At 38.7% G+C, this 18,617-nt stretch overlaps 1 protein-coding gene and 1 long non-coding RNA gene across 2 annotated transcripts; one reads left to right on the top strand and one right to left on the bottom strand.

Annotated features, from left to right (window-relative positions):
- The first annotated feature begins 500 nt into the window (after nucleotides 1–500).
- LOC307015793 lies at nucleotides 501–7,580 on the top strand. The gene is made up of 8 exons (XR_013801647.1): nucleotides 501–2,549; nucleotides 3,237–3,306; nucleotides 3,387–3,487; nucleotides 3,668–3,763; nucleotides 4,270–4,381; nucleotides 4,544–4,711; nucleotides 4,849–4,997; nucleotides 6,368–7,580. It is a non-coding gene; the product is annotated as an uncharacterized lncRNA (long non-coding RNA).
- LOC307015792 (uncharacterized protein) lies at nucleotides 7,288–11,850 on the bottom strand. Its single transcript, XM_079644628.1, has 7 exons — nucleotides 11,462–11,850; nucleotides 10,598–10,716; nucleotides 10,325–10,472; nucleotides 8,818–8,961; nucleotides 8,392–8,496; nucleotides 7,791–8,055; nucleotides 7,288–7,653 (listed from the first exon to the last, which is right to left on the bottom strand). Exons 1-7 carry the CDS (start codon nucleotides 11,833–11,835, stop codon nucleotides 7,447–7,449), a joined length of 1,362 nt encoding a protein of 453 aa, XP_079500754.1. The 5' UTR covers nucleotides 11,836–11,850; the 3' UTR covers nucleotides 7,288–7,446.
- Nucleotides 11,851–18,617: the final 6,767 nt, after the last annotated feature.

An 18,617-nucleotide genomic window follows, 5' to 3' on the forward strand; every position in this document is an offset into this window, starting at 1 on the left:
ACGGTTAGCATTTAGCATGTGGCTAATATACGATTTCCTAAAGAGGTGAATTGAGTAGCGAAATGACATTGAGTGGTGCAAACCGAAACCTACTGATTTAACACTACAACTATAGATGTCGAGATACTACCATGCTGAATATTAAATGAAAGTACAGTTTATTTGAATACATTATTGTTTACAGACGAGAGTAGCATGTGACAACATCCGGAAACCAAACCAGCCGTGAAGTATTTTCTGTATATTTTGGAGTATTGATTACAGCGTTTAGAATGTGTTACATGAAAAGTGATGAAAGAGAATATGAGGAGAAAAGGCGGGTTAAGCATATATTGAATGTGAAAAGTACCAATCCTCTGTTTAAATGCAACAACGGACATTAGAGACGAGGCGAGCCGGCTGGCGGGGAGGAGCCAGCAGAGGATATATATAGCAGCACCGGACGAGGGATTCGCCCTCTCTTCTTGCTCAAGAGAGCCAGATCACAGCTGTTTTCTGCCGGAACAATATTCTGTATGTAACACTACCGCGCCTTTTTTAATTAAAGTATCCCATTTGAATCTTTTCAGAGACTCCATTTAGTCTCATTGTAAAGCTTCTCTCCTGGACGCGAGAACAAAGAACATATTTAAATACACCCATATGAAACAGAACTGTAAACAGATTTTCTTTTTCTTTATGGATATTTTACAAACCACTCACCTTTTAAAATGTATTCTGTTAGAAATTAAAATCAATGTTTTATGGCATAATTTATTTTAAACATGCCATCAGTTAAAATGCTGTTTTATACTGAAAAAAACAGAAATTCTCGTGCACAACCAGTTAAGCTTTTATTCTGAAAATCCTTCATCTCCGGTTAGCATTTAGCATGTGGCTAATATACGATTTCCTAAAGAGGTGAATTTAGTAGCGAAATGACATTGAGTGGTGCAAACCGAAACCTACTGATTTAACACTACAACTATAGATGTCGAGATACTACCATGCTGAATATTAAATGAAGGTACAGTTTATTTGAATACAATATTGTTTACAGACGAGAGTAGCATGTGACAACATCCGGAATGACCGGAGACCAAACCAGCCGTGAAGTATTTTCTGTATATTTTAGAGTATTGATTACAGCGTTTAGAATGTGTTACATGAAAAGTGATGAAAGAGAATATGAGGAGAAAAGGCGTGTTAAGCATATATTGAATGTGAAAATCACCAATCCTCTGTTTAAATGCAACAACGGACATTAGAGACGAGGCGAGCCGGCTGGCGGAGAGGAGCCAGCAGAGGATATATATAACAGCACCGGACGAGGGATTCCCCCTCTTCTCTTGCTCATGAGAGCCAGGTCACAGCGCCTGTTTTAATTAAAGTATCCCATTTGAATCTTCTCAGAGACTCCATTTAGTCTCATTTTAAAGCTTCTCTCCTGGACGCGAGAATAAAGAACATATTGAAACTTTATTCTTGTTTTACTGTCATATAGTTTTTCATTTATTCTCATAAATGGTGACCAAACCGTTTGAGACCCACTGAGATAACTAGACTAAAGTTAACTATCTAACCAGAGTCCCTTACCTCACTGAGCTGTAGTTATCTCTCAGTCTGACAGGACTGAGCTCTCCCTCTCCTTGTTTTAGAAACAGCTTCTAATATCCGTTAGCGCAGCTAGCTAACCAGATGCTAACAAAAACAATGCAAATAGTGAGTTTGGTAGAAATATACTGTATGATAGTGATTTAATATGTAACCCACATTAAAACATAGTAAGCATAAAGTCATTCAAAAGTGATTTCATTAAAGGATATACATTTAAAATTGGTCAATGATAAGATTGACCAATCCCTTTAAAAATATAATAAATAAAAGTAGTATGACAAATTACAAGGTACTGTTCCTTTAAGGCAGGGTTGTCAAACTCAATTTCATCACGGGCCACATTAGCATTATGGTTGCACTCAAATATGGAATGCCATTTAAGCCAAAATTAAATAAATAAATAAATACATCAATAATTAAATAAATACATATATATATAAATATGCCTATGAAATAAATTATGAAATAAATAAATGAGGCAATAAATATGTATACATGTACATTTAAATACACATTTATTTATTTCATGGGACTTTTATTTCATAATGAGACATTTATTTCAAGAGACTTTTATTTCATAATGACACATTTATTTATTTCAAGAGACTTGTATATCATAATGACACATTTATTTATTTCAAGAGAATCGTATTTCATAATGACATATTTATTTATTTCAGATGACTTGTATTTCATAATGACGCATTTATTTATTTCAGGTGACTTGTATTTCATGATGAGACATTTCATGATGAGACATTTCCATTCCTTATATGCAAATGAACGGGGCGTGGTTAGCTCACAGATCCAGAGACCCAGACCAAAGCAACAGCACCACAACATTGACACTAACTGGTTCTTATCTGGTCCGCCCAATGCTGCTCTTCTGAGAGCAACCGCTCTGACAGCTCTCTCTAGTCTCTACTGGGAAACAGCTAAAAGTCCTTCTGGAGGTAAGCAATGCAACACAATTACACCCAGTCTGAGAGTAAAATATTTCTCGAAGGTTCGTTTTGCTTTCTTACAACGTTAATTTAATGTTAACGTAACCTTAAGTTTGCTAGGAGGCTATTGTTACGAGCTAGCTGTCTTAGCTAACAACAGTTAGCAGCTAACGTTTTCTGCAGTTTGTGTTGTTCTGAAAAACGTGATATTTAAGGGTATGTTAAATTAACGTTATTTTACAAGTTGAAAGAGTTAAGTTGTGTTTCAAATCGTCAATGTAATGCACGTTAGAGGTTTTTAGTTTGACATGAAGTTAGCTAACGTTAGCTAACTCTACCAGGTTAGCATATTAAGCTGTACTTTCTGTGGCAGCTAGCTTAATACAAAGAGGGGTTTTGTGCCTCATTGCAAACTTTTCTTTGTTAATCTACCTGAAACTCTAGGGACAGTTTGTTTCTACTCAACTATACAGACCATTGTTGAGGAGAAGTAAAACATACTGTACATGAGTTGGGTCCAACATATACCTTGAGTCATGTTACTTTGCTGCTAAAAATGAAACATCATTATCAGATGAGGACATCAGCAAAGTGTGTGAGTCTGTCAGGGATTTAATCTGCTCTCTGCATGTCGTACACACTGCTCTGGTATTACTTATCTTGTAAAATGTAAGTCTCGCTCTTGTCATCGTTCAGGCTTTGCATTTGAACTCCTATGACTGGTTACGGACTTGAAGGGAACGCCTTCCTGACATCCAGGAAAAAGGTGAGATTCTAATACATTTGAAAGCCAAAAGCAAGTTATTGTTTTAACTTTTTAAATATGATTGTTTTGGGGCATTTCAGTTTTATTGGACAGAGGCAGTAGAGATCTACTGGAAACAGTGGAGAGGGAGGAGATGATATGCAGCAAAAGGCCCAGCCGGATGGTTGCTGCTCCGTGTCAGGTAAAGCACTTTGGTACCCAGTTATTTATGGTATTATTGAGTTTGAATTTAGCATTTGGAATGTAATTTCCAACAGTGCATTATAAAGACTGAAAGATGTAAAGCTTGACATGATTTCGTCTTTTACTTAAGATGATGTTTGTCCTCCTGTGTTGTCTTATTTCCTTATCTTTCTTTCAGGTGTAACATCTACCAATGGTACATGACAGAGACCTCCTCCACCTCTTTGCTGTCTTACTAGTCAATCCTTCTGATCAGGTCCTTTCCTAAATAGTGGTAAGTTTTACAGTTCAGTGTACGTTCATTTAGCAACTTAATGCTTTACCGATGTTGAATAAACCCTATATTGCTAGTCATTTTATTAAAACTACGATTTTAAACTTTTTGATTCCAATTACAATAAGTTATAATTGTAGAACATATCTTAACATCCATCAGCAATCAATACAACAAATCATCCAACACTAAATAGAAGAAATCTGGACCTATTTCTTTTGATACAGCAGCATGTTTTGGGACTGCTCATTGATGTCATCAAGAGCCATTGAGTCTACCTTTTGTAGTCGGCATCTCAGAATGTTTTTCATTTCTTTGTCTCTTAACATTCCTCTAATTTTTTTTATTTTTATTGTTGACATTGTTTTGTTCTTTATTTTTGTTGTGAGAATCACTTTGCAATTATTGTGTAAGTGCTATATAAATAGTTATACTAATATTATTGTTGTTACCATCATTACTATTATTAATAAGGTCTTCTTTGTTTTCTTTATTTATCGCTGCAGAAAGGATCATGCCAGCCCACATCAAACACCTGATCAAGAACTTGTGAACCTCACTGCTGGGGACACCTGTGTGATATTCCACTCTGACTGGAACCCCCAAAATGACCTGCAGGTACGATATATATATCTGCTCTGTCTGTCCTAAAGATAGTTCAATAGGGCTACAACAACAACAGTCTTTCCGTTTATTCCCTCGGTTCTGTAAGTGTATATTTTCCCATTTAATGCTTAAAAACTTTGCTCTTTTGACCCCTCTTTTAATTTTTTATTTCAGGCTCAAGCTCGGTATCATTGTTTTGGCCAGTCTAAGGCGGTGAAGGTGTACCGTCTGATCACTAGAAACTATGAGAGGGAAAAGCTGGATAAAGCTAGTCTGAAGCTCGGGCTGGACCGTGCTGTCCTGCAGAGCACGAGTGGGAACAAAGAAGGCAACAACAACGGGGTGAGAAAAAAAAAATCTGTCATATTTCTAGATGCCAAGTCATTTTTGGGTCAGTCGCTGTTGCAGTACGCTTAGTTTAATTTCAAAAAGAGTTTTCTAAATCCACTTGTGTAAATGTCTCTCTGCGTCGCCTTTAGCCGGTCCAGCAGTTCTCCAAGAAGGAGATCGAGGACCTCCTGAGGAAAGGAGCCGCCATCATGGACGAGAACGACGAAGGCAATCGCTTCTGTTAGGAGGACATCGACCAGATCCTGCAGCGAAGAGCCACCATCATCACCATCACCAGGTATGTTCTTAGCAGCACTAGCCACTTGCGCTTTGTGAGATACCAAGTACTTGGTTATTTGAAATGTAATATTGATGATGTAATAATTAAAACTAGGGATGGGTACCGAGCCCCAGTATTAACGGGGCCCGGGGCTGAATTATTAAAGACCGTGGTACCGTTAACGTCCAACGTTATCGATCTTTTTATCGGTACTGGAGACATTTAAAAAATAGATGTCATATGTATTATATCTACATAAACATTATATCGCAGTCTTACTGTCGCCAACTTCGTTTCTAATATGCAATAAGACTACAAAGTGCGTCTATGATTTATTTTCGATCTTTCCAATCCAGACAAGAGATCTCTCTCCCCTGTCGGTGTGCGAGGGGGTGGGGCAATTTACACACAGAACCTGCTACATGCATGCAACACACACACACACACACACACACACACACCACATACATACATACATACACATACATACATACATACATACATACATACATACATACATACATACATACATACATACATACATACATACATACATACACACACACACACAGAGACACAGAGACACATACACACACACACGTGTGCGCACTCAAACACACGGCGGAGAGAACTAACCGCCCCGAGGGTAGTTATGTTACCCGTCTTGAGCATGGATGTATAATAAGAACTGAATACAGCGTGGGAGGCGGGGTCTCGTTCTTTCCTATGAGAGCTGCTCATTGGCGCATGAAGTCAAAATGGCCCAACTTTTGAGAGAGCGAAACGTCACAGATTACCCAGCATGCCTGGCTGTCAGAGCAGAAGAACCCGTTTGTGCGCTCACAGAGCATGCGCCCCTTAAGCCCCGCCCCCCCGAGCACACACTCTCGGCTCACTAGAATGAATGGAGAGAGAGAATAAATCTAGATTCGGCTTTTAGTGCATTTTACAACTTTAAGGACTTAATGATTCTAAGGCTATACAATAGTTCATACTGGGTAGTTTATTTAGTTTCAAAAAGATTATCCACCGATTTACAGACGTCTCTTTCCCAATGTTAGTCAAGGGGGAAAAGTATTTCTGGGCCGGTGGACGTCACAGACTGATAAGGAAATTGTAGTACCGCCGTTTGGACACAACAAATATTTTCCTCAGAGTCCGGCGCACTTCCTGGGGGCTTGGTCTTGAGGTGGAAAATGCTCGTTGCCAAAAGTGCAATAAGAGTTTAGCATGTATGTATGTATGTTAACTCAATGATACAAACATGGGTTAATGATTAGAGGTAACTGAGTTATTTATTTAGTTAAAGTTACAGCTATTCTGTTTGCAGTTCTATCATCACATAATTTAATACGATTTGTTAAAACATTGTTGTTTCTTATTTTCAGTTTGCTTCAAGCAGTGGCTGTACGAGAAAGACGTGGAGGACCAAGAAATGCTGTCCAGATTGGCAAAGACCGGAAGATACATAACAGAGAAGATAATGGATATTAACAAGAAAAAGAATGTTTATAATTTCTTTGTTGCTGTTTACATTTTGAATTATATTTGTTATTTTTAAATCAAACGCATCTATTTTAGATGATATATTTATTTAGATGTAGTTTTTTTTGTAATATTATTGTATTAAGTATAATTTATTAAATAAAAATACTGTTATGAACACTATACAATGTCTTTATTTTGATAGTTACCAGAGTACATTGTATATTTAATACTAACATAAGCTGGTGATAGATAAATGCTGGTCTGCTGGTCTGCCAGCAGACACATATTTATAAAGAAAGAAACAGAAGGGAGGAAATGATGATAGCTAGACTCAGAATAAATCACACAGCATTGAATGGTACGCTGCATGTCATGGGGAAAAGTAACAGTGACAAGTGTAGGAACTGTGGAGTTAAAGAAAATGTGGAACATCTGTAAAGCTGAAAGAGAAAAACTAAAGGATAACGTTTTAGAGGCAGAGAGGGAATGGAGTGTGGTTGGTATTTTGGGAACAAAAGGTTTGCTGCTAAAGATCTGTACAACAAAAGATCTGTAGGACTGAAGGATTAATGGTCATCCACCTTTATGATTTCCCTTCAACGTCACCACACAACCATCTCTCTGTTCCCTGCTCTCGGCTTCCTTCCATCGTGTCGCTCTTCAATCCTTCATTTTCATATCCTTCAGTATGTGCATGCAAGTGTGCTTTTGCATGTAAAAGAAGGAGTAGAGAGGAATACACAGCTAAAGGAATGAGAGCAGCTCCAACAGTAACATGCTGCATCAGAATGTATTATTATTTACATTTTATTGCACAACATGTACTTTTACTGCTGATACTTAAAGTACATTTTTGTTGATAGTATGTCTGTACTTTGACTTGTAATTTACATTGTTGTATTGGTACTTTTGCGTAAGTAATGGTTTTAAGTACTTCTTCCACCACTGCTGAAATCGTGCGAAGAAAATGTTGCCTGACCTAAGGTTCTGGGTTCAACATAACTCTGAGGGTTTGAACAGTTTCAAGATAAACTGCCAATGCCTGACTGAAAGGAACATGGGGGTTTGGTAGGGCCACAAGATCTTGTTCACTCAATGGGCGCAGGAGCTGGATCTCAGGAACAAAGACATTAGATGCACAGGGGGTATGTGGTCCTTCCCAGTCCACACCATAATCCTCACCAACCTGACATACGAAAGGAATAAAGCCGTTCAGAATGTGTAATCAATTACAATGTGGGTCATTTTGCATGTATTTTAAATAAATAATTGAGCCAGGGAATAAGATGGCATACATTACATCATCTAAAAAACGTTGTTTACCTGTGAGAAATCTTGTCCCTCTCTGTTGTTTAGTAACCACAACTGTAAAGGTGAACGGTGGCTTGCAGTCCTCAGCCCATGGTGATTCCATGCCTCCTTGAAACACTGAAGATGATGCTGAATATGTGGCATGAAGCACCTGTGTAGTGCATACAGGTCAATCTCTTGGTCAGGATTGAGTAATCCTTGGGCCTCCAGCTGGATGAATATTGTGTAGAACAGATCAAGAACATTTTCATACACATCTCTCCAAAGGCGCTCAATTCTGTAAAAGAAAGAATGAAATACAGCCTTTATATTGTATTTTTGGCAGGTCACATTATTCAACAGTTAGCAGGATGGAAAAGTTGTACAAGGTTCTACTAGTAATGGCTGATTGACACTTATGTTCAGACTGGAGTGTGAACACAATGATGAGCGAAGTGAGAGCTGGATTTTAGGTAGTGACCAATGAACTTGTTATGAACTGCCAGTAAAACGCCCCGCTATCACCCCCTGCCCCGCCTGAATGTAAGTATTGTTTTGTGAGGGTGGACAGACATGCTTCTTCTCTAGGTTTCATTTGTACTTTAATAATTTATATTTTTTAAATCCTCCATACCTTTGGTTATGAACACTCCGTCCAGTAATATGAGAGCTCCTGTTCTCCCCTTGTGTTTGGACCATGAAATTAGCAACCCTAACATTCTCACCCCCCTTGTCAGATCTGTAAGGGGAAAAAAGTACATTTATCTGAAGATGACTATCCAACATAATTGTACCTTCAAAAGAAAGGTCTTCTCTCGGAAAGCCTTCTTCAGGGTCTAAGCATACCCTGAAGAAGGCTGTTTGTGCCGTTCTGCGTGGGTTGTAACCCAGCTCTGTTTTAAGATTACCGAAGAGCACCTTCATTACACTTGTTTGAAATTTCGAACACTCATTTTCTTTTTGATAATTGTACCTGTGTTACAAATGCTATTAAAATACATTTTAGTCAAATAAGTCTCATTGTACTTCATTTATTAGACATTTGTAGGACATTACATACCGAATTCGAGATGGCACGCCATATTGGCCAACAGCAGACAAGAAGCCTTCAAGAACAGTTGTAGCTCTGTTGTTGGTGGCACTACTTAAGTACACAATTAGCCTGGAGAATCCATCAATGCCACCATGAACAACAATCCTCCATCTGTGTGAAATATAACAGGATTAATTGGTTATTGAATTGGGGCCTCATGTCCAAATCACAGTTGATAAAGGCACATCTTGTTCATTAAGCTATGTTAGGAATAGGGTTGGAGGGGTATGGTTGTGGCAGGTTGGGTGATAACGTTGGATATTGCAATAGCAACATGTCCTGCAATATCACAAAACATTATTGCCATTGCAATATCCAACATTATCTTACATTGCATGTTAACCTTCTTTAAGTTAAAAAAAGTTGAACATAAATAAGCAAATTCAATGGCTTAATTTACTTTACCAAGGCAAGCAGATTTGTCAGCTGGGTGAACAACATTTATATTTTAAAGTACCTTTTTCCAACATCTAACCTCTCATCTCTACTAAAGATGGAATCACACAAGGTGCTAAAATGTTGGTTTCCGGTAGGCTAATCTCCGTAAAAGGACTTTGCCAATGGGTCCTGAGATTGCTAGTAGGCTAAAACTGATTTGACCACCTCAGGTGCTAATACAGTGCCCTAACAGAGTAAATATGAAGAGGAAACATGTGATTTCATGTGAACATGTGAACATATGATTTCATGGTACTGTTTGGAATTGAGACATATTCTGGATCATGTTCATACCTTTGAAAATGCTTATAAATAATTTTGTATGTCAAAGCTTACACACATTTGTTAAAATACATCATGGATGTCCCAACTAAGGGTCAGTGTGGGTGCATTTCAACCAAGCAGAGAAACACCCGATTCCAGTGCACCAACTAGTTGTGAGTTCATGTGTCACTGCTTTGTTGGAACACATTCACACCAACCCTTTGCGGATAAAATTGGACACCACTGACATTATGGTACTATCAGAAGAGCTCATATTTAGCTAGGATGTATGTGGTAGAGGGCTTGCCCCCATGCAAGGACTGTACCTTTAGTAGCATCTAATTGTGTTTTTGTTTGAAATTCAAACTCAATTATTATCTAATGAGTAGACAAGGAGTTCAATTCATATCCTCAACTAACTAACATACAGAACCCTCATTGTTATATGTTGTATTAAAAAAGGATAAAGGCATCTTTAAGTATTAATGACCTGGCCGTATATCTTTTAATGTTACTTTTTCCTCAGCCTTCAAATTGGTCTCACACTCAATACTTCCAAGGGTGCAATGTCTGTAGATAGGCCTACTTATTTCAGCAATCACACCTTCACCTCTGTTTTCTCACATTATGTTACTATTTAGTGATTTCAGGTGGTGTGGTACAGGCTTGGAACAAAGAACTGCAGGACTGCAGCACTTGAGTACAGGAGTTCGAGAGCAGTGGCCTACTAGATTATGATGGACACAGCTCAAAAGCAGCAGGAAAAACTGACCTGATCAGCTTGTGATTACCGTCTATATGCCATAGACTATTTGGTGCAGGAACATTGTACTGACGACGCCTTGTAGTCTGGAGGGTTAACCTTCGCATCAAGATTGCTCCTGGATCCACTCTCTGCATTGACGCCCTTACTCGATGCCCTGATTGAAAAAGGAGATTTATTTGTTTATTCAAATTGGCGACTGGCTAAACCCACCTCATTTGGAATTGGGTTGAACATTGAGGTTAAACAAAAACTGTTAATTTTTAATTTGAATGTGTATGCCTCTGGACCGTAGATGTCCCAGCATCATTTTATATCCAGCATTCGGATTAGTGCGCTGAATCTCCATCACCAAGGCATCTACATCGTCATCGTTAATTGAAGAGTATAGGTCTGATTTTCTACAGTAGAAAAACATAAAACATATATATGTGTAATGTCACTTCAATTATATATTTATTACATAAGCGACAGCAACGTTAGTTAGGTGTAACAGTTAGCATGAACACAACTCCAGTTATCTTAACATTAATTTATACAGTGGCTGCAACTTCACGTGTATCAGGAAACATCTCTGACTTTAGTCATTTTTGATGAATAAACAAAAACCGCAATTTCACGATACAAACAGATTTCGGTGTAACAATAGTCATATCTGACAGAGCAGCTGTTAATAATAACTGACCTAACTTGTGTGCAACGTCAACATAAACGTTTTGGCTAACGTTGACGAACATCCACCAGTCTAACATATATACTCCATTTCAACCATCTCTTCGTATCATATTGCTACACAATACTAAATAATTGTTTGTCAATCATGTTTTAATTTTGTTAACTGTATTATACACGTTTTTGCCCACCAGTGTCGTCCATAGAAATAAAATAGGAGTAGAACGGACAGTCCTATTCAAATCAACGTAGCAGGATAATGGATGTATTATATTTTAAGATAATGCAGGATGGTCAGAGCGGCGGCCATTTGTATGTGTACCGTTGCCATAGTGACAGTTGTAGCGGGCTGACCATATAAATAGAATATGAGTATAGTAGTATACTCGTATTCTATTACTATGGGCTCGTTATTTGTATGACGTTAGCTAGATAGAGCAATAATTTGATTTTACGTTAGCTCAAGTAATTCACCTTAGGCCTTCTTCGACCGATCTCCTCTGAATTGTGCGGGATGACACACCAAACAGATCCGCGATTTCTCGGGTTGATAGACCGGACAGCACATAGGTAGCGAGCATATCGCATGGAATATCCAGAGGCGGGCGTCCTGCACCTGTGCTTGAACCAACTTCTTGGACATCTTCCACACGAACACGGTGCTCAATCAGTGTCAAAGTATTTACATCTTCGTCATCCGTGTCGATATCTCGAAGAGCGCTTATCCGCCCGGGTACTTCGATAAAGTCTTCAATATGGGCCAACACAGTATCTGTTGGTAAACCGTGTTGATCGATTTGATCTGCTAAGGATAGCATAGCATCTTGGAGCCCACCGACGTCTTCCATGTTGTCTGCCCCGCCTTATTTTCATTTAGTAGTTATTATATAGTTTATAAAAAATGTTTTAAGTCCTTTTCCTCCATTTTCTTCCTCTTCTCGAGTAGTCAGTGTTGTGGTGCTGTTGCTTTGGTCTGGGTCTCTGGATCTGTGAGCTAACCACGCCCCGTTCATTTGCATATAAGGAATGGAAATGTCTCATCATGAAATGTCTCATCATGAAATACAAGTCACCTGAAATAAATAAATGCGTCATTATGAAATACAAGTCATCTGAAATAAATAAATATGTCATTATGAAATACGATTCTCTTGAAATAAATAAATGTGTCATTATGAAATACAAGTCTCTTGAAATAAATAAATGTGTCATTATGAAATAAAAGTCTCTTGAAATAAATGTCTCATTATGAAATAAAAGTCCCATGAAATAAATAAATGTGTATTTAAATGTACATTTATACATATTTATTGCCTCATTTATTTATTTCATAATTTATTTCATAGGCATATTTATATATATATGTATTTATTTAATTATTGATGTATTTATTTATTTATTTAATTTTGGCTTAAATGGCATTCCATACTCAAAGGGCCGGTTGTAACTTTAAGACTATATAAAGATACATATATGTATAAAATAATGTATTATATTACATTATTGCCTCTTAATTGGATTATTATCGGATAGGGTAATAACTAACTACGTTTGAAAGCAGAAGTCCAGGGCAAATAATTGCAAGTCTCTTCAGTACGCATGTCACAAAATGAGATGCATTGTGGGACATGCAACATGCCTCTGTAAAGCGGCATGTAACCGTATAATAAACTTATTATATTCTTTGCAAGCTTTTGCGGGCCACATTAAATGAAGTCGCGGGCCAGATTTGGCCCCCGGGCCTTGAGTTTGACACCCCTGCTTTAAGGGATCTCTGCTCACCACCAGGCACGCGCAGCGTAGCAGGAGAAAAGAGAAAACGGAGCAAGACGCAGATGAGACGAGCGGAGTAAATTATATTAAAAGTGATTCAAAGTTGATTTAAAAAAGATAAGAATACCATCCACACGGTCAGGAAACCCAGTAGATGGTATAGAACATTAACCAACGGTGTTTTGGTCAGGTTTTTTGGACTGGATAAGAAAGTTGATCGCGAGTGAGAGGACAACACACACACGCGCTCTGATACAAGATGGCGAGCCAGACCCACGGGCTGCTTTGATCTTCGCGCCAGTGAGAGGACTTACTGGTTTATCAAGAGACAATTGCTGAACTCACTGCCAGAGTGGTAGGAGTATTGAAGACATTATAAGGTTGGAACTGGATTTAAGTTGTACCTGCTGGATTTAAAGAGACACTATATATTGTACTCTAGGTTTTCATTTGTCATTTGATTTCATTGATGGTACAATTGTGTTTTTTTCATTGAATTAGATATATTTTACCTGTGAAAAGGGAAAAGAAAAAGAGTTAACCCAGGATATTGAAGAGATAAAAATAGGAAAAATCTATAAATAATACTTAGTAGACCGGTCTAAAATAAAATAGGCTATTTTATTTTGTTCATCCTATATGGATACCATTTACTAAGTCACAGAAATCAGAAAACAAGGGAAAGATGAAATACTTACCTCCAAAATATTCATTGTCTATGTTTAATGTTTTGTCTATTTGTCTATTTCGTCAGTAAATTGCCGGTTGTTCTATTCAAACCACCTGCTTTCTGGTCTAATTACTTACCTGTCTATCCACTCTAGTAGAACCCAGAATCCTTCTAGTCAGATAGCATAGCCCAAAATAAGAAGTGTTACAAATTGGCGAGCCAGCCAGGATTGGATACAAATAAAACAGATTTAAGATTAGCGATCAGAGACCAGATAGAAGCCTTTTCATCAATATGGATGAAATTCAGGCATTAGGCGTCAAAATACCTAACTCGCTCTTAGTTAGTGGCCTAACAGACAGAAAGACAGACGAAGAGCTTTATGACTTCTTAAACCAATATGGCTCGATTGAGAGAAGAATCCCAGTAGACCTGCCCCAGGCTGGATCCAGCCTGCAAATGATTGTAGAGTTTACATATGGCACAGCTGTAAAGTCACTGTTGGACATTTTGCCATACAAACTTGTAAGCAAGACTCAGACAGATGTTGCTTTTGATATCAAAGCCTTAGCAGGTGTGTACATTTCTACAGTTGGCCAATCCACTACACAAACGTACCTTGAGGAATTGAAGAAAATTGCAAAGCACAGTGGCAAAGACCTTGCAGAGGTGCTGAGAAAGGAGCTCCATCAAATCAGTCAAACTGTTGAACAAGAGGATCGTGAGAGTCAACATGATGATGCTGAAACAAACCGGGAGGAAAGTCTCAACATTGTAACCAGTGGTGTAGTGGTCCCTGGAGAAGTGGGTATACTCTTAGTTTTGCAATTTTTTTTAAGCAGCCCATAGTGCAAAGGATTATCGCCCTGTTTTATAGTGACATACTCTATTTAGTTCACCCCAAAAATATTAACCCAGTATAGTTTCTCAGTATTACTTACACACAGTGGTGGACAGTAACGAAGTAAATGTAATTCGTTACTGTACTTAAGTACTTTTTTGAAGTATCTGTACTTTACTTAAGTATTTCCATTTTGGGGGACTTTTTACTTTTACTCCACTACATTTCAAAGTAAAATATCTTACTTTTACTCCACTACATTACGGGACATCTGTCGTTCCTTCTCATGAGTGAATTATTTGTTATATAAATAAGCAGAGCGTTCCACAAGGTTTAGGAGTGTGTTTATGGGAATTTTTGACCATTCTTCCAGAAGCGCTTTTGTGAGGTAATTTAACCAAGAGATTTTGGACAATTCCATACTCCCAACTTTGAAAACAGTTTGGGAATGGCCCCTTCATGTTCCAACATGACCGTGCACCAGTGCACAAAGCAAGGTCCATAAAGACATGGATGACAGAGTTTGGTGTAGATGAACTTGACTGGCCTGCACAGAGTCCTGACCTCAAACCAATAGAACACCCTTGGGATGAATTAGGAGCACAGCCTGAGAGCCAGTCTCTTCATCCAACTTCAGTTGCCGCTTCTGGAAGAATGGTCAAATATTTCCATAAACACACTCCTAAACCTGGTGGAAAGCCTTCCCATAAGAGTTGAAGCTGTTATAGATGCAAAGGGTGGACCGACGTCATATGAAACCCTATGGATTAAGAATGTGATGTCACTTAAGTTCATATGCACATCAAGGCAGGTGACCCAATACTTTTGGCAATATAGTGTGTATATATATATATATATATATATATATATATATATATATATATATAAATAAATATCACCACAAATATTGAATATCATCATTCAAATAATTCAACAATAAATTCAAAACGATATGTTACAAAACAACAATATATAGTTAACAATGAACAAAAATATATACATTTTACAACATATCCATGAAAACCAAAGTGACTCTCTCAACCCAGTGCTGGGTTTCTAAGTAAGTGCTCATATTACAGTATTTTCCAGACAGACTTGCTTTCTGCAGGAGTTTTCACACCACATTGCCTTGAACGCATAGAAGTGGCAGCACGGTGTCTCTTCAACCAGGTCCTCATATACTTTTGAGGATCAAACATAGAAGTAGGGGGGCCGTTGATATTAATCATCATCAAGTTTGATATGTTTGAGATCAGTAGTACAGCCCTTTTGTCTGAGCTTATATTGTTCATAAGGCTAAAGTTCCTCTCACACTCTGCTGTGCTGACAGGGAGTGTCTTCATACAGTTCATGAGTGGTTTAAGGTCCTTGGGCTCACTATTGGGCTCTTCCAGTAGGTCTCGCATCCCATTCAGTGCTTGGTCTGTGCACAAGTGAAATCGCTTGCACAGTCGCTTAACCTGGTCTTCACCATGGCGAATGCTGGGGTTTGATGGCCATTTACTCTGATCAAGGATGCTGAAGTCCTTGATGACCGCATCTTCGAAAGACAAGCGTTGCTCAAGATTGTTCACAAGGCTTTGTAAGAACTGGCCTGGATTGATTGACTTCAGCTTTGCATTTCCTACTAGAGCTATAGAGCGATACTCCCCAGCCTCTCTTGCCTCTAAAGCCTCACAGTATTTTTCACCTGGACTCTCTTTGAAAGACTGTATCACTCTGATTGAGCGTTTCAGCAGATGCTCTGCTCTGAGGAGAGTTATAGAATGAGCTTGAAGCTCCAGTGACAGGACACTTAGTTCATGGAGAGTGTCATACATGAGCCCAAGGTCACAGATACATTCAGGACTTTGAAGACGGTATAATAAACCTCTGTACATTTGTTTCTCTTTGGTGGACCTCATCTCATCGGAAGACGCATTCTTAAAGTGCTGCACAAGACCTCCCAGGGATGTCCACACAGCACGAACAGTACGAAAGCTACTGTCCACCCAGCGTACATCTAAAACTCTGCCAATGCGAAGAAGTTGTGAGTCTACTTCAGCTGCTGCATCTTTGAGTTCACGCTCATTTTTGTTCGACATACTATAAAGTGAATATAGCTTCTGCATAAATATTTTAAAGTGGTTGACACCCGTCACCTCATCAACAGCATTTGACACAGCTAGTTCCAGCCTATGGTTCATACAGTGCAACACAAAGAGCCTTGGGAATCTCGAGGTCAACCTGGTTGCTACTCCTGACTTCTTTCCTAGCATGACACTGGCTCCATCAGACACAAATGTTACCCAGTTTTCAAGAAGCCACTCTTCTGTAAAGCCAGCCTTCATTAAACAGGTGAGTAAAGCCTGTTCTATGCCATCTGCTCTCTGATTGTCTAATTCAACTAGATCAAGGAAAATGAACTCAGGGCTTGCTCCTTCAATTGACGCTTTTACAGAAACTGTCATGACAGGTTTGTGACTTAAAGAAGAGGCCTCGTCAATAAGGACAGCTAACTTCGTGGATGATGCTATTATGTTACTCACAATTTTGCTCTGCATCTCACTGGCAACATGTTGTATGATTTGTGTTGCACTGTAACGTGAATGAAGTATTGAGCCCATCTTAACACCATTCAGTTCCTGCAGCTCAATGAGGCTCTCATGGTCAGAAAAGGGTCTGTTCTTTTTGGCCAAATGGTAGGCTGTTCGGAACACAGCATCAGTTTCCTTCTTGTAGGACTCAGTCATAACCTCCACTGCATTCTCAATGGCCGATTCTTTTTGTTGTTCTGCCACCTTCACAGCCTGAGAGTGTGCCTTGGACAAAGCATGTTTCCTGATCTTATTTCTCAAGACTGACAGACTTGTTTCTCTACTTCCCTGAGAAGACACTTGAATTTCAAAGTTCATCCATTCTGTTGAGAGTGATACACCTTGCTCCTTGTTGATCCCAATGGAGTTCACACTGCTACAAACCAGACATCCTGTGAAGCATAAACATACAATGTAACTACTGTATCCACAGCTGTATGTGTGCATGGTCTATTTTTCCCATATACATAAAAGGACACACACACAAACACGCACACAATATTAATGTGTGTCCACTGTTTCAGAAGCTACCTAAACTAACAAGATACCTAAACTTACCAAGTTTTTTGTTTTTGGATCCCAACCAGGGGTTCTTGGATTTAAAATCCTCTTTTTGATTGACAGTCCACAGGTCAGGCCAGTCATTATTGATGTCTAAGGGAAGAACAACAAAAGTGATTGAATTATAGGCTATAAAAGGGGAACAATGACCATAACCTATTCAAAAGTGTAAAGTTGTCACCTTCATAATCTGCATTATTAGATTTTTTCATTTTAGCCCCCAAATAGTCAAATAGTCAATTACACAGGGCCTAGCTGTAGCTTTATCCATGGCTGTGTCAATACGAAGTGTGAAAACTCTTCTAAGAAAAGGCGTTATGACGTGACTCAATGTTGCACACAAATTAGACCTAAACACAGACAAACCTTGTGCCCTTTTCAACCAGGTCCTTGGTAAACAACAGCACGTTTCCTTTCGTGAGGAAGACGCACTTTTAAACTTTTACCGTCATATACGTCTTTTACTTCCTACCGCATCCTGCCTTCAAAATAAAAGTACCCGTTTTCATAATGTATCCAAATTCGTGGATTCCACGTAGCGTCGCTATGCCCGAATCTGGCTGTGCGTCGCACAAGGTCAAAATGCCCTTGCTATTTTTAAGCTGTTGGCTGAAACAACAGTCGCCAAAGTAACACAGATATAAGACTTTATTCAATCCTAAAAGAGGTAGATCGGCGGGCTAAATGGCTGTCTTTAATTAGAAGAGACCACTGGCAGCCAACATCTACCCTCAGATTGTGCAGTCTCCTATAAATTAGCACTAGCTACATTTGACCTCAAATTATGTAGCTGCTAGTGCTAGCTAGCTAATTTTTTTATCTCCATTTGACAGGAAAACGCTGACAATCCAAAACACTAATCTTTAGTTGCCACAGCTAATGTTACAATTAAGCAGATAGCTGTGTCACGTCACCAAACACACGATGATCTTAGCATTATGTTAGCTAACGTTAGCTAAGCGCTAACGTTCTTCAGATTGCGTGGTACCTAGCTATGCTCTTGAAAAGCCTTCAGGCTATCTCTGGTGTATGGGGATGGATTTTGTGTACAAGATAAATGTAAATGTCGGGAAAATAAAGTTGGGGCAGACACTTAGCATAAGGGACACAATAAAGTTCAGAGTAATAAATATGGATTGCAGCAAATAATGGATGTATTTTCCAAATGTCTTTCTGTCTCACTAAGGTGTGCTGTGCTCATTGCCATGA

Source organism: Notothenia rossii (assembly GCF_949606895.1).
Source record: "Notothenia rossii genome assembly, chromosome: 8".
Classification (NCBI taxonomy): domain Eukaryota; kingdom Metazoa; phylum Chordata; class Actinopteri; order Perciformes; family Nototheniidae; genus Notothenia; species Notothenia rossii.

What these genes read in the sequence shown, in the direction of transcription:
- LOC307015792 (XM_079644628.1), bottom strand. Translation starts at nt 11,835, where the DNA reads ATGGAAGACGTCGGTGGGCTCCAAGATGCTATGCTATCCTTAGCAGAT. An exon ending in GGTAATCACAAGCTGATCAG is followed by an intron (nt 8,962 to 10,324) that starts GTCAGTTTTTCC and finishes TATTTCACACAG; the next exon opens with ATGGAGGATTGTTGTTCATG. An exon ending in CGGAGTGTTCATAACCAAAG is followed by an intron (nt 8,056 to 8,391) that starts GTATGGAGGATT and finishes TTTCTTTTACAG; the next exon opens with AATTGAGCGCCTTTGGAGAG.